The sequence below is a fragment of the Theropithecus gelada genome, chromosome 2 (assembly GCF_003255815.1).
Source record: "Theropithecus gelada isolate Dixy chromosome 2, Tgel_1.0, whole genome shotgun sequence".
In the NCBI taxonomy this organism is placed as follows: Eukaryota; Metazoa; Chordata; class Mammalia; order Primates; family Cercopithecidae; genus Theropithecus; species Theropithecus gelada.
The window spans coordinates 49019608-49034357 of NC_037669.1; the positions used below are offsets into that span (position 1 = coordinate 49019608).

At 56.5% G+C, this 14750-nt stretch overlaps 1 protein-coding gene across 1 annotated transcript; it reads right to left on the minus strand.

Moving 5' to 3' along the window:
- Positions 1-243: 243 nt before the first annotated feature.
- Positions 244-4128, minus strand: LOC112618824 (histone H1x). The gene is made up of 2 exons (XM_025376350.1): positions 726-4128; positions 244-641 (listed from the first exon to the last, which is right to left on the minus strand). Exon 1 carries the CDS (start codon positions 1374-1376, stop codon positions 735-737), a length of 642 nt encoding a protein of 213 aa, XP_025232135.1. The 5' UTR covers positions 1377-4128; the 3' UTR covers positions 244-641; positions 726-734.
- Positions 4129-14750: the final 10622 nt, after the last annotated feature.

Here is a 14750-nt window from a genome sequence, read left to right on the forward strand (position 1 = left end):
GACCCCCCTGTGCGGGCAAACACACCCATCCCTCCTAAAGGACCGAACCTGTCTGTCTCCCTGCCCCAGGTACTTTAAGTTCGTCCCAGGCCAGCAATTCCCACCTCTTGCTGAAGGCCCCTGGCTCCATCGAGGCTTACACTGGCCAACATATCTGGGGTATACGAACCCGAAGGGCCCGCCCTCCAACCTTGCCTGCCGAAAGCGCCCATCTCTATTCCACTCAGATTAAACGAGAGAGGCTGAAAGGTTTAAACGCTTTATTGTGCCCAAAAATAGGCCCATGGAATGAAGGGAAGCGCCGCGCAGCCCTGAGCCCTAAGCGATTGTTTGTCGCGCACCCAAAGGCAGGGAGGGTGGGGAGCCGGGAAGGGATGCACGGCCTCCGCGTCCCCGCGCGCCTGGGCCCGGCCAACCAGCGGCCCCCGCCCGGTGGGCAGGCGCGGCCTCGGCCACCAGCGCCTAGGGGCCAGTAACCATGACGACGACCGTTGCCAAGGCCGAGAGCCAATGGAGGCGTCGCCAGGGCTGTTTCAAAAACCTAAAGCAAACAACGAAAAACGCTACATCGTTGGGGGAGGGGAAAGACAGAGCGGACCCGGGGCCCCTCCCTGAGGCTCAGACCAGGCCCCGCGGCCCCGGCCAGGGCGAGCCGTACAAAATCTACGTCACTTGGGGTAGAAAAACAAAAACACTGAAAAGCCCAGGCCGGCCGCTCTGACCAGCCGGCACGCTCACTTGCGGCCCTTGGGCACTTTGGGGACGCTGGGCTTGGCCGCCTTCTTCACCTTCTTGCCCCCGGCGGCCGCCGTCTTCTTGGTCTTGCCGCCTTTGTCCTTCTTGGCGGCAGCGCCCTTCTTGTGCGAGCGTTGCTCCGGCTTCTGGCCCCTGGCGGGCTTCTTGTCCGCGCGACGGGAGCCGGCAGCGCCTGGAGCCGCCTTCTTCGCTTTGTGCGCGGTGGGCGCCGGGGCTGTGGCGGCCGCCGGGGCTCCGCGCCGCTCCCCGCCGCCCTCCAGCTTCTTGCGGTTGAGCTTGAAGGAACCGTTAGCGCCGGTGCCCTTCACCTGTAGAAGCGTGTCGTTCTGCACCAGCGCCTTGATCGAGTACTTGAGGTAGGTGCGCCCGTTCTGCTGATCGAACCACGGAACCTTCTTGGCCTCGGTGTAGATCTTGGCTAGCGACGAGCCGTTGCGTTCGCCCAGCCTGCGGATGGTCTCCACCACCAGCTGGCTGTACTTGCCCGGCTGATTCTTCTTCTTGCTGTTCTTTCTCTTCTTAGATGGGGACAACGCCGCCGAGCCGCCAGCCTTGGTCACCTTCTTGGCCATCCCCTCGGCGGTCGTCACCGGCAGGGCCTCCTCGAGCTCCACAGACATGGTAGCAAGCGGGTTGGTGGCGGGCGGCGCGCGGAAGCCGGGGGGCCGCGCCGGGAAGAGGAAGGCGAGGGGCCGAGGGGGTGCAGGGGGGCTGGGGGCGCGCGGCGGCTCCAGGCGGGAGCGGCCGCGGCCGGGCCTGGGGCCGGGCGGCAGGGCTGGGGTGGGGGCCGGGCCGGGCCGGAGCGAGGGTTGGGGGGCCCGGGGCCGGGCTAGGGGACCGAGTTGGGGTCAGAGACCGAGTCCGAGCCGGCGGTTGGAGCTGGGGACGCAGACCTAGGCCGAGTTCGAGCGAAGAGAAATCCCGCCGAACGCGAGACACCGCCGCAGCTTCCACTGGCTCCTCTGGAACTCGCTGGGCGTGCGCGCTGCGCTCTGGCGGGAGGGCGCTTCTCTCGGCTTTTTATAGCTTCATGGCGGACCACGTTGAGAACAACAACAGCCTGGTCCGGGGCCAGCGCCAACTTGTGCTTTTTGGAGCCCCTTCTTGGGCCGCTGGCTTCTCGGATCGCGCCTCACCAGCGCCGCGGCGCCCGCAGCGGGGCGCCTCGGACGGGGCTTGAGCTCCTGGCGCAGTGGAGAGGCGGCTTGCGTCCTGGAAGGGCTCAGCAAAGGCGAACGGAGAGGTGCACCCTAGGCTGCGGGAGCGCGAGAGGAGGGGGGCACTTCGTTTGGAGGCCAATAGCGCGGGCCCCAGGGGAGGCCCCACGGCCAGGAGCTTGGCGGCCGGCAGCCCAGAGAAGGCCACGGGCACCCGAGCCCTGGTCCGGCCCCGGGGGCTCCAGGCCTGCCCGCAAGAGGAGCTTTAATTTGTCCAAACTAACACAGGGCGCGCCCTCACGTGGTCGGCTGGGGCAACGTGAACTGCGCTAGGACATCCTCGGGGGTTTTCCGCTCCTTCCAAAGCGGATGGCGGATGGGAGGCACTCTCCAGCTGCACCCTGGGGTCTGGTTGTGCCTCTGGGGGCCTAGGCACAACCCGGGAAATGGAGGACGACAGCAGGGCCTCTCTGGGGACACTGCCTCGCCTCTCCCCCTACCCCGTTGCCGCTGATGTTCCCATGGCCTCATTTTGTGATCCACAAGTAGTTGCCGCCGGTCCTCCCAAAGCCAAATGGGGACTCCGGGGTGGGACAGGGTGGGCGGGGGTGAGGTTATGACCCCCAGAGGCGTTCCTGTGAGAGGATGGGGAAGAGATTAGTTCTTAGTTCCTGGGCGCACCCCTCCCCCTCTCTCGTGCACAGGGAAATGATGGCGGCAACACAGCAAAGGAGACCATGTCCTGGAGAGGGTCCCGGGTCCGGGGCCCCACCCTCCCCGGGGGGCTTGTGCAAGCCTGGCGGCTCGATCTCTGCTGATTCCTGTATTGGGGGTACAGAGGAGGCACAGGACAGTTTTTGTCGAAGCCAGTGCAGCCTCCACTTGGGGAAGCTGAGACCAGCGTAAGATGCTCGGGTAGGAGAGGGGATCCCTTTGGGGGTAGGTGATGTGTAGGGCACAGGAGTGGGGTTGGGGCTGGGGGGTGGCAGGGATGCAGGCAGGAAACAGTCTCCGGAGGCCCAGCATAGAAAAGCGATGGAGGGGTGAGGGGGAACAGGACGCTGGCGAATTGGGGTTCCCAGAGTGAGGGATAGGCACATTTACAGGTGGACAGAGCAAGAGGCCCTGAAAAGGGGGTGGTGGGTGCATTTGTGGCCTTGGACCCAAGCAGGCTTCTCTGAGTGAGGGCTGGCAGCGCCTCCCTTCTTCTCCAGCTCACCCCTTTCACACACACACACCCCATTTTGTCACCCTGACGAGGGAATAAGCCCTACAGAGGAAGAAATTGTGTCTAGGAGGAAACGGTGAGCCTGGATGAGTTTCTTTGCCGGGAGGCTGGCACGGGCATGGAACCAGGGAACAGCCTTTGCCCTCCGGAGCACTGGGTACCCTGAGAAAAGTGAGAAGAGAGATTGCAGCTAGGTCCCTGCGGAGGAGGATGGGCTCCTTTCCCAGGAAGGACTGGCTGAGTGGACTGTCTCCAGGGCACAGAACAACATTGAGAGACTGAGGCCTCCGCCTGCTTGAGGAAGGCCCATGTGAATTTCCTGACACAGAATGGGGACGGGTTTCTGACAGCACCACCCAGCTGAGCCTGCGCAGACTGAACAGCTGTTTCCAGGCCAGGCTGGCTGCATGGAGGACATGAGAGGAGCAGCCAGCTGTGTGTACTGGACCCACTGATTAGGGTGCTCAGGACCAGGAGCCCTCTGAGGATGTGCAGAAGGGACTCTGGAGAGAGGAACGTGGCGGCCACAGCTGGAGTGACCGCAGTGTACAGAGATGGGATGGGAGCAGGAAACCCAAAAGAGCTGGCCCTGGAACCAGGTGGAGGGGAGGCAGCCCAGCCATGCCAGAGAGGGTAATGTGGTTTGGATCTGTGTTCCCACCCAAATTTTAGGTTCCATTTTAATCCTCAGTGTTGGAGGTGGGTCTTGATAGGAGGTGATCAGATCATGGGGGTGGATTCTAATGGTTTAGTACCATCCCCCTTGGTGCTGTCCTCATGATAGTGAGCTATCATGAGATCTGGTTGTTTAAAAGCATGTTGCACCTCCCCTGAACTTCTCTTGGTCCTACCCCTGCCATGTAGGACACCTGCTCCACTTCACCTTTCACCATGAGTAAAAGCTCCTTGAGGCTTCCCAAGAAGTAGATGCCCCGTGCTTGCTGTACAGCCTGCAGAACTGTGAGCCAATTAAACCTCTTTTCTTTATAAATTACCCAGTCTCATGTAGTTCTTTATAGCTTTCTGAGAATGGACTAATACAAGGGGCTTGAGCTTAGGTCTTCTGAAAAGTCAAAGGGTGAGGAGAAGTGATACCCTTGAAGGAGTCCCAGCCATGGGCGACAGGGCCATCGCTCGGCCTCTTGTGCAGTCACTATGGGGAGAGGAGTTTGCTGGACATGCCACTCTGGAGCTGGCTGCAGCCACAGGCTGGGCCAGGGACACTCCTGGGTCATCCATGCTGGGGGAAGGGAGGATGCTCTAGTGGAGACCGAGGGACAGGGTCAGGGAGGAAGGCAGGACCCAGGTGTAGCCTCCTTCATGAAATCTGAGGAGAGGAGATGCGAGAGAGGACTGGGCACCACAGCCAGTACAGTCACTCACAAAGTGGAGCTGCCATCTGGGGGACTGAGGACAGTGGCCAGGCTCCTGGCCACCATGCCCTGGGGCACCTGGCTGGGACTGCAGGGGAGAAGCAGTCAGCACAGGACTGGAGCCCTGCGGGCAGGGCAGTGCTGTCCAGTCCCAGGGGCAGGAAATGAAGGATGCAGCTCAGACCCCACGCCAGCGTCAGTGGGCACGTGGCCTGGGGGCCAGCTCCTCAGCCTGTGAGGGGAGGGCAGCTTTTGTCAAGAGGGAGACTGCCTGTGGCCCAGGGCTCAGAAGACTAATTCTAGACTTGGGGAGCTGGCAGGGACTAAGTGGGATCTTCACCTGCCCTCATGATATGGTGGAGGCAACTGAGGCCTGAGGAGGGGGTTAGCCAGAAGGAGACCAGGACTCAGGCTGGGGTCTTGCAGCCTTCAGGGTGTCTCTTACCCCCCATGCTCCTGGTCACCCTTCCTGCATTACCCCACCAAGGAAACCATAGGTGGGGAAGGTCCCAGATCCTCAACCAAAAAAAAATGGCCAAATAAAAGAAAAGGAGCTTCTGGAAGTGGCCAGGGCCTAGCAGAGACCAGGGCAAGACCATGTACCCAGCACCTGAGTCGCGCCCTTCCCTGGGCCTGGCCAGTCTGGAGGAGGCTCTGGCTCGTGAGCAGTGGGGTTTCTGGGGACGGAATCCAGAAGGGGCTCTATGGCTGCTGGGCTCTCTCCCTCCTCCCTGTTTCGGGGATTGTTCAGTCCTGGGGCTGCAAACACCACCAGTACCCTGATGATGCAGTTCATTTCTCTAGCCCGAGGTCGGCTTCTCTCCCATGCAGACCCCAGCATCCCGCTTCTCCTGCCGCTCTCACCTGGAGTCTAGGTGTGGTCAACACAGACCCCGCTCCTCCCAAACTTTTGCCAGTGATTCTGCCCAGAGACAGGAACTGCTCCCTGATTTCCCTACTCTCTCATCCAACCCATGGCTTCCTGCCTGTTTACCCCAGAACTGGTCCCACAGCCACCGAACCCCCATCCTCTCTACCCTTTCCCCCCGGCCTCCTGTTCTCTCCGCACAGCCCCAGCACAGAAGTCTGAGTAGTGGGTCCTGGCTCTGCCAAAAGGTCTCCAGTGGCTTCTCACCAGACATAGGGTAAAGTCTCCCAACACCTTTGCCACTAGCCTCTACCAAGGCTCTGACCGCAGCTCCCCCACTCAGTGCTCAGCCTCACAGCCTTTTTTGCTGCCCACAGATACCCAGAGGGCTTTCATGACCTGGGGCTTGCTGGGGTGGCCCCGTGGCTGGCTCCTGCCCTGGCCAGCCTCCCTAGACCCCTCCTCAGGTGCTCCTATCAGAGCACCCTCCCTGCCTGGCTCACAGCACCTGCCATCTAGTGTGTCCATTGAGTTGTGGGCTGTGAGCTAAGTGCAGGGTGGGGGCTGTCATGCTTGTAGCTGCACCAAGGCGGGGTGAACGCAGCACGCTCCCAACACAGACACACCTGCGGCAGCAGCGGATGGGAGGGAGGACAGGGGTTAGGAGCTCCTGGCTGAGCTGTGACCCGGGCTGTCCTTCAAACCCTGGGTGTGATTCCTTCCCCACCACCACTGCCCAGCCTCAGTCTCCCAGTTTGTATAAAAGGGCTAGATGTGTGGAGTCTGAATGATCCAGCTTGACAGTCTGATTCTGGGCCTCCAGACACACACCATTCACACCCACAGTTCACACCCACAGACACCTACTCACACACATTTACCCTCACACATGCTCACCATTCACATGCACACTTCACACATGTACACCTACTCACAGTCACATGCTCACACACGCTCACACCATTTACACTTACAGTTTACACGCACACCTTACCTACTCACACACAATTTACCCTCCCACTCACATGCTCACACACCATTCACACAGTTCACATTCATACACATATCTACCCATCCATTCACACATATATGCACACACTCACACTCATACCTACACATTTACCCTCACACATACCATTCACACCCACAGGTTCACACATTCACCCACTCACACCTGTCATCCTCTCATTCACGTGCTCACAAAATGGTCACACAGTTTACCCCTCACACCCACATGCTCACCCATTCACACACCATTCACACTCACAGATTCATACACATTCACCTACTCAGACACATCATCCACCCATTCACATGCTCACACACACGTTCACACAGGCATGTGCCCTTCACACTCATAAGCTCACCATCACATACCCTTCACACCCACAGGTTCACACACACATTCACATGCTCCCACTCACTCCCCTCACACACACATGCTGATTTACATAGCCACTTGCACATGTACACACACGCTCACATTCGCACAGGTTCACCCATTCACACACACTCGACACATTTACCCTCACATTCACCCACTCACCATTCCCACTCACCAGTTCACATGCACTCACCCAAGCTCACACTTGACCATGGACACACCCTCAAACATAGGTGCTCATACACACATGAGCCAATGCACACTGACCTAGCCATTCATACTCAAACACATCCTCACATACCCACACAGCTCTACACATACCCACTTTCTTACACATTCACACACAGACCTATAGACACATTCAAACACATCCATTCTCACATCCTCAAAAACACCTGTGGCCACTTCCTCACTCACACACAAAGTCGATGCCAACTGCAGGGAAAAACGTGGCGTCAGCTGGGGTCTCGCTGGAGGCTCTCCCTGCCTTCGCCCTCTCTGTCCTGTCTCGTTTCCACCCTCATATTCTGGGGACCTTGAGACTGATGCACACAAACACACAGGCCCATGACAGAGGCCCCAGAATCTGGTGGCACCTACCAGAGCTTAGGCTGCAGTGGGAAGAACCCCTGACCACAGAGCCAGCTGCAGGGCGCTGCCTCCCTGACCAGACACAAGCTCCCAGCATACACCCCTGCCCACTCATCATCTGCTGGGAGGTCAACGACCACACCTCTGCTCCCAGACCAGAGGAAACAACACCAGAACCCAAGGGGCCAGGACGGTGACACACCTGAGCGGGCAAGGGAGCCGGTGCCAGTGCACAGACAGGACACCAGTCACTACACCAGCGGACAGCAGGCCTGATGTGCCGTGCCCTGCACTGACCATGAGGACTCGAACCCCATCTGAGGCGAGTCCTGCAGGCTAATGCCATGTGCAAGCAGGAGGGTCAAAGCAGTGACACGTCCCATGTGATGGGGTTGGAGATACTTATGCCTTGAATTTGAATGTTTTCTCTAAGGGCATATATCTATATCTATATACGGATATATATAGCTTTCAAAACACAACTTTTAGAAAAATAAATGTTAATGAAATTCAAATCTGTATTCCAGAATTTATTGTATTTTCTTTTCTCTATTTTTTCACTATTGGTTTTTGTTGGGCTTTTCCTGATTACAAAAAATGCATTGCTATGATGGAAACCTCAAGAAACAACAGAAATCATAAAGACTGTGATTTAAAGTAGGCCACTAGAGAGTAATGTTAAAAGTAACAGAATGAGGCTGGACGTGGTGGCTCATGCCAGCACTTTTGGAGGCCATGATAGGAGGATCACTTGAGATCAGGAGTTCAAGACCAGCCTGGCCAACATGGTGAAACCCTATCTCTGCTAAAAATACAAAAATTAGCTGGGCATGGTGGTGTGCACCTGTAGTCCCAGCTACTCGAGAGGCTGAGGCAGGAGAATCACCTGAACACGGTAGGCAGAGGTTGCAGTGAGCTGAGACTGCGCCACTGCACTCCAGCCTGGGTGACAAAACAAGACTCTGTCTCAAAAGAAAAAAAGTAGAATGGACAAAAAGCCACAATCCTATGAAAATACAAAAGGAATGCACCCAGAAGTGGGGGTCTCACGTACCTTTATTGTGTACTGATGGGTACTTGTCTTTGGTTGCCATGGAAACGTCAAGATGCTGGGATACAGGGTGATGGGGATGTGAACTGCCACCTCCTGCTGGTTCCACACAGGCACCCATAGTGTGTGGACCCCTCCATCCTACAAGGGGTGAGAGTGCCATACGTCATCATGACAACCATGTCGTCAGCAGTCTTTCCCAGTCACCAGACCCCCATCCCTCCCTGGGGATCAGGCCACAAAGGTGGATTTTGTGGGAGAGTGGAGAAGAAGGTTCCAGACACCCTGCCACTCTCTCGTTCTCCACGGGGATGGCTTTCCATGGCTCTGCTACAGCCACTCCTGGAAGTGCTGCCTGACTGAATCCTCAGGGCACCCTGGCACGATGAATGTCGTGTCTCCCCCACTTTACAGATGGGGAAACTGAGGCCTGAGAGCTAAAGCAGCCTGCCCAACCTCCAGAGCTGAGGAGGCTGACTCTGGCAGGAGTCACTGTCGGTGCATGGGCGTTTCTTCCTGTTACGGCCTGTGGCCCCTTCCAGGCCAGGAGGCCTCCTGTGCGGGATAGGAAAATGGGAACACCCAGGCCGATTTTCCAATCATCAGAGCTTTGCTCCCTAAGGCTGATGGGCTTCTTAAAGACAAGGGAAAAAAGAACCCAGGATGCAAGTAGCCCAAACAGGCAAAGGGACGCTGGTGACCCAACTCCCTGGGACTCATGGCCCTCCTGGGCTGACATTTCTGCCTACAGAGGGGGGCTTCATAAGCCAACGCAAGGGAGACACCAACTTGCCTGGTCCACCACAGAGGTGAGGGCCACGTCAATGGCCGTCTGTCCCCTCTTTAGTGCCCTGACGTGATGGTACGACCCATTCTGGGAGGACGAGAGCACCTCAAAGAACTCAGCAGGAAGCACAGTTTCAATTTGGATGTTCTGGAAGGTGAGGCAGGACAGGAGAGAGGTGCTTCTGGGGTGACTCTGGAAAGTCAGAGTTTGGGCAAGAAGCTACAGGACTCAAACCAGCAGCCAGGCCAGGCCAAGGGGCCCCCTGGGGCTCAGCAGCCTTCACTAGCAGCAGATGGGTGGGCCAGGCCCTGAAACAGAGCTCTGACCACTATGGCCTTTGTCCCCACTGAGGCCGCCCTCCCTGCGTGCCCGATGACCTGCACTCCTGTTTCATCTCCCCGTGTGGCACCTGGGGCAGCCTGGAGCCTACTGAGGTCTCAACAAGGAACCAGTAAATGCAAAAAAAGGACATCACATCCCCTACAGCTAACTGCAAATGGTGACCATCCCAGCCCTTGTTTGATAACACGAGCAAAGCAATGACTTCTGTAAGGACACCGAGAGGAACCTCACCTCCTTTTTTTTTTTTTTTTTTTTGAGACGGAGTCTAGCTCTGTTGCCCAGGCTGCAGCGCAGTGGCACGATCTCAGCTTACTGCAAGCTCCATCTCCCGGGTTCCTGCCATTCTCCTGCCTCAGCCTCCCAAGTAGCTGGGACTACAGGCGCCCGCCACCATGGCCGACTAATTTTTTAAATATTTTTAGTAGAGACAGGGTTTCACCTGTGTTAGCCAGGATGGTCTCGATCTCCTGACCTCGGAACCTCACCTCCTTCTGAAACCTCCAACGCAGGGCCAGGCGCGGTGGCTCACACCTGTAATCCCAGCACTTTGGGAAGCCAAGGCGAGCGGATCACGAGGTCAGGAGATTGAGACCATCCTGGCTAACACGGTGAAACCCCATCTCTACTAAAAATACAAAAAAATTAGCCGGACGTGGTGGTGGGCACCTGTAGTCCCAGCTACTTGGGAGGCTGAGGCAGGAGAATGGTGTGAACCTGGAAGGCGGAGGTAGCATTGAGCCGAGATCATGCCACTGCACTACAGCCTAGGGGACAGAGCAAGACTCCGTCTCAAAAAACAAACAAATAAATCTCCAACGCCACCTGGAAGGGCCTGGAGGCACTCACTGATGAGACTGGAGTTTCTCACAGGGGACAGAGAGGTGGCCAAGACTCCTGCACATGTCCCCACCTGTCTGACACCCCTTTCCAGAACCAGAAAGCGTGCTGAGCTCGGCCTCTGTCATGCAGGGTTCCAGGTATTTGGGGCTCAGCAGGCAGAAGGCCAGGACGTGCTCCCTGACCCTCTGCAGGGCAGGAGGAGAATGGATTCTCTGAGGTCCCCAGCTTGGGGAAAGGGGGCGGGAGAGTGGCGGGCAGAGACCTCCTTCTTATCCCCCTCTCCTGGAACCCTGCCGCTGTGGCACCCTCTGCTCTCCAGCCCGACAGGGGCTCCGCAGCGAGGCCGGTGTGCAGGCTCACAGGCTCTGGAGATGCCCCGGGACGCCTCCGCATTATCTCCCACGGACCCGGGAGCGCCACTAGAAACAGGACCCTTCCTCAGTCAGCCTGCATGGGGGCTTCTGTTGCTTTGGGGGCTGCTCTTCAGCAGCTGCGTCAGGCAACGACCCCACCTCATCCCCCAGGCAGGACAAGCAGGCACTCACGTCAGATAAATAGACCTTGTTGCTGAAATTGTCAAAAACTTCAATAGTGATTTCATACAGGCGGCTGGTCTCCAGCACCCACCTGTCACCAGGGTGAATGGTGAACCCTAAAACAGGCAGGGGAGCCTGAGCACTCAGGCCTCAGGTACAGCAGGGTGGAGGAGGATGGGACCACCACCCTCAGCACAGGGGCCCTCAGCATCCACATGGGAAGCCCCACCCCACCCACCTGCGGGTCCCACGCCACCCACCTGCAGGCCCCACAACTATGGCCCTGGCCTCCTCCATGGAGAGGGACCTGCTGCTGAGGAACAGATGCCTGATGCCGCCTTCAGCCCTGAGTCCTGAGCTGACCTCCCGAGGACCAAACCTGGACTCATCCCACTCTATCTGAAGAAGGCTCCTTCAAACTCTTTCCTATCCTCCGTGGGTCTACACTCAGAATCCTAGCAGCTCTGTCCTCAACACACAGCAGGGCTATGCTCTGAAGTGTTAATAGGTCTATAGTGTTCACAGTAGAACTAGTCCGAACGTTTGGGGGGTCTATGCTCTGAGGAGGGATGGACATAGACTCCAAGAAAGTGATGATTCTGCAAAAGGAACATGTCAAAGTTTGTTGATCAAACCCGAACACAAGGTTTGTCAGACTCTACCACAGCATTCCCTATTAACACCTCCCACTGGGGACCGGACAACACTACGTCTCACTCTCCCCAGATCCCAGCTTGGGGAGATGTCGGGGACGTGGTGGAGCCTGCAGTGTGGGCTGCTGGGCAGACCTGACTTCAGGGATCCTTCCCACACAGCCTCCCACTTCAGCCTGCATTTACAAACGAGCCCACCATTCCCCTGCACAAGAGCAATCTGCCACCATGCTTCCATCTCCCCGGCATCTGCCAGTGCCGGGCCACACGGTGATTTATTTCCTTGCCTGGTTACTCTAGGTGTCACATGTCGAATTGACCACAAATCCAGGACAATCCTGCTCCAACCAGCCTGGGTGTCTGGTATTTCTATTATCATTTGGCTCAGGTGCAGAGCTGCCTGGAAGCTTGTGGGGCCTGACATGGCAAGGGACTGGGGGCTGTCAGAAGGGGATGGGGAACCAGTATCCCCCTCAATATCCAATGTGCACCAGGCCCAGAGAGGGGCCCTGAGTGGATCAATCTGCCGAGCTGGGCATGGGATCCCCTCCGGCTCTGTTTCCCAGGGCAGGAGGCTGAGACTTAGGTGGGTAACGTTCCCTGGCTAAGGCCACAGGCAGGAAGTGACAAAGCCAGGACTGGAATCCAGGTCTCTGACTCTGTCCTGTGGTTGTGGTTTTACAAACACCAGAAACCGCAGAGCTGGTCCAGAAAGCTCTGCCTTCAGGAGGGCAACTCAGCTCTCAAAGGCATGAGGATGTGAGGACGTCTGCCTGGAGTCACCGTGTGCTGAGCCCTGGAGAACGTTGATGGAGGAACCACCACATCCCCAACATCCCCTGTGGCCCAGAGCTGGACTTTAATGGAGTAATGGTGGATGGATCATGAGGTTAGGAGATCGAGACCATCCTGGCCAACATAGGGAAACCCTGTCTCTACTAAAAATACAAAAATTAGCTGGGCATGGTGGCTCGTGCCCATAGTCCCAGCTACTTGGGAGGCTGAGGCAGGAGAATCGCTTGAACCTGGGAAGCAGAGACTGCAGTGAGCTGAGATTACACCACTGCACTCTAGCCTGGTGACAGAGTGAGACTCCATCTCAAAAAAACAAAAACAAAAACAAAAACAAAAAAACAGATGACGGTAAACTCCCCAACAAAGGACTTATAATTACAAAGGGGTGAGAAGGCGACTTCCCCAGATCAGAAGCAAGTGGAAGAATGGAGTCTCACTTCGGTGATATTCCCGCCAAAGACGCAGCACTCAGTGCCTGGCCATGAGGGAACAGCAGATAAACCCAAAATGAGGGCTGCTCTACAGATAACCAGACTGTCCTCTTCACAAGTGTCACGGTGTCCAAAGTCAAAGCCCAGGAGACTGTCCCAGGCTGACAGAGACTAAGAGAAACAGGACACATGCAGCAGGTGACTCAGGGCTGGGATTTTTTTTTTTGCTGAAAGGGATAAAACTGGGACAAATGGCCGGGCATGGTGGCTCATGCCTGTAATCCCAGCACTTTGGGAGGCCGAAGCGGGCAGATCATGAGGTCAAGAGATCGAAACCATCCTGGTCAACATGGTGAAACCCCGTCTCCACTAAAAATACAAAAATTAGCTGGGTGTGGTGGCGCATGCCTGTAGTCCCAACTACTCGGGAGGCTGAGGCAGGAGATTCGCTTGAAACCTGGAGGCAGAGGTTGCAGTGAGCTGAGATGGTGCCACTGTACTCCAGCCTAGTGACAGATGGACTCCTGTAATCCTAGCACTTTGGGAGGCCGAGGCGGGCAGATCACAAGGTCAGGAGATCGAGACCATCCTGGCTAATACAGTGAAACCCCGTCTCCACTAAAAATACAAAAAAAATTAGCCGGGTGTGGTGACACATGCCTGTAGTCCCAGCTACTCAGGAGGCTGAGGCAGGAGAATCGCTTGAATCTGGGAGGTGGAGGTTGCAGTGAGCCAAGGTTGTGCCACTGCACTCCGGCCTGGGCAACAGAGTGAGACTCTGTCTCAATTAAAAGAAAAAACTGGGACAAATGACCAAACTCGAGTGAGGTCTGAAGACAGTCGGCATCAGTGTTTGTTTCCTAGCACCATAACTGCACGGTGGCCGTACAGGACAATGTCATTGATGGTCATAAAGCACTTGAAAATCATCAAAGTGATGAGACATGAGGCTGGCAACTGGCTTTCAGGTGAGGGAGGGAAACCTCTTTTTGGACTGCACTGGCAGATTTTCTACAGGCCTGAAGTGCTGCAAAAGGAGACTCAAACATGAAATAAAACTTTAAAAAAAGGGATCATGCTCTTTAAAAAAAAAAATCACATAGCAAAACTTGAGGCAAGCAGCACAGTCGCGAATACAAGCTGAGACCCTGGGCCTTCACCAGCGCTGGCCAAGGACCCATGTGGCTCTGCTCCTGCCCTGTCCCACATGTGGCAGCACTTGCCATGCCGCCAGTGAGCCCTGGACAGGAGGCTTGTGCATCTCAGGAACTGAACTGCTCATTTCCTTTTCTTTTCTTTTTTTTTTGAGACGGAGTCTCGCTCTGTCGCCCAGGCTGGAGTGCAGTGGTACAATCTCGGCTCACTGCAAGCTCCGCTTTCAGGGTTCACGCCATTCTCCTGCCCCAGCCTCCTGAGTAGCTGGGACTACAGGTGCCTGCCACCATGCCCGGGTATTTTTTATTTATTTATTTATTTTGTATTTCTAGTAGAGACGGGGTTTCACTGTGTTAGCCAAGATGGTCTTGATCTCCTGACCTCATGATCCACCTTCCTCAGCCTCCCAAAGTGTTGGAATTACAGGCATGAGCCACTGCGCCCGGCCAAACTGCTCATTTTCTAACTACAAGTAAATAACCCTGGGGCCTGTGGCTCCCACATGAGAGTGCAGATCCACATGGATCTGAGTTCAGACTCCAGCTCTGCCTTCCCTGAGCTCAGACAAACAGCTCGGCCTCTTCAGGTCTCAGCCTCTATGACCACTCAGTGGAGAGTACAGTGGCGTGCAAGCTCGCATGGCTGCTGGGAGGATAACACAGGTCAAGAAGTTTAAGGCGTCCACCTCACGAAGGGTCCGTGTACACCACTGTGGGCTGACTTAACTTGTTCCACCTGAGACCAGCGGGCACAGCTGGCCCATACCCCAGCAGAAACCTGGCTGCCCTTTAACTGATCCCCCC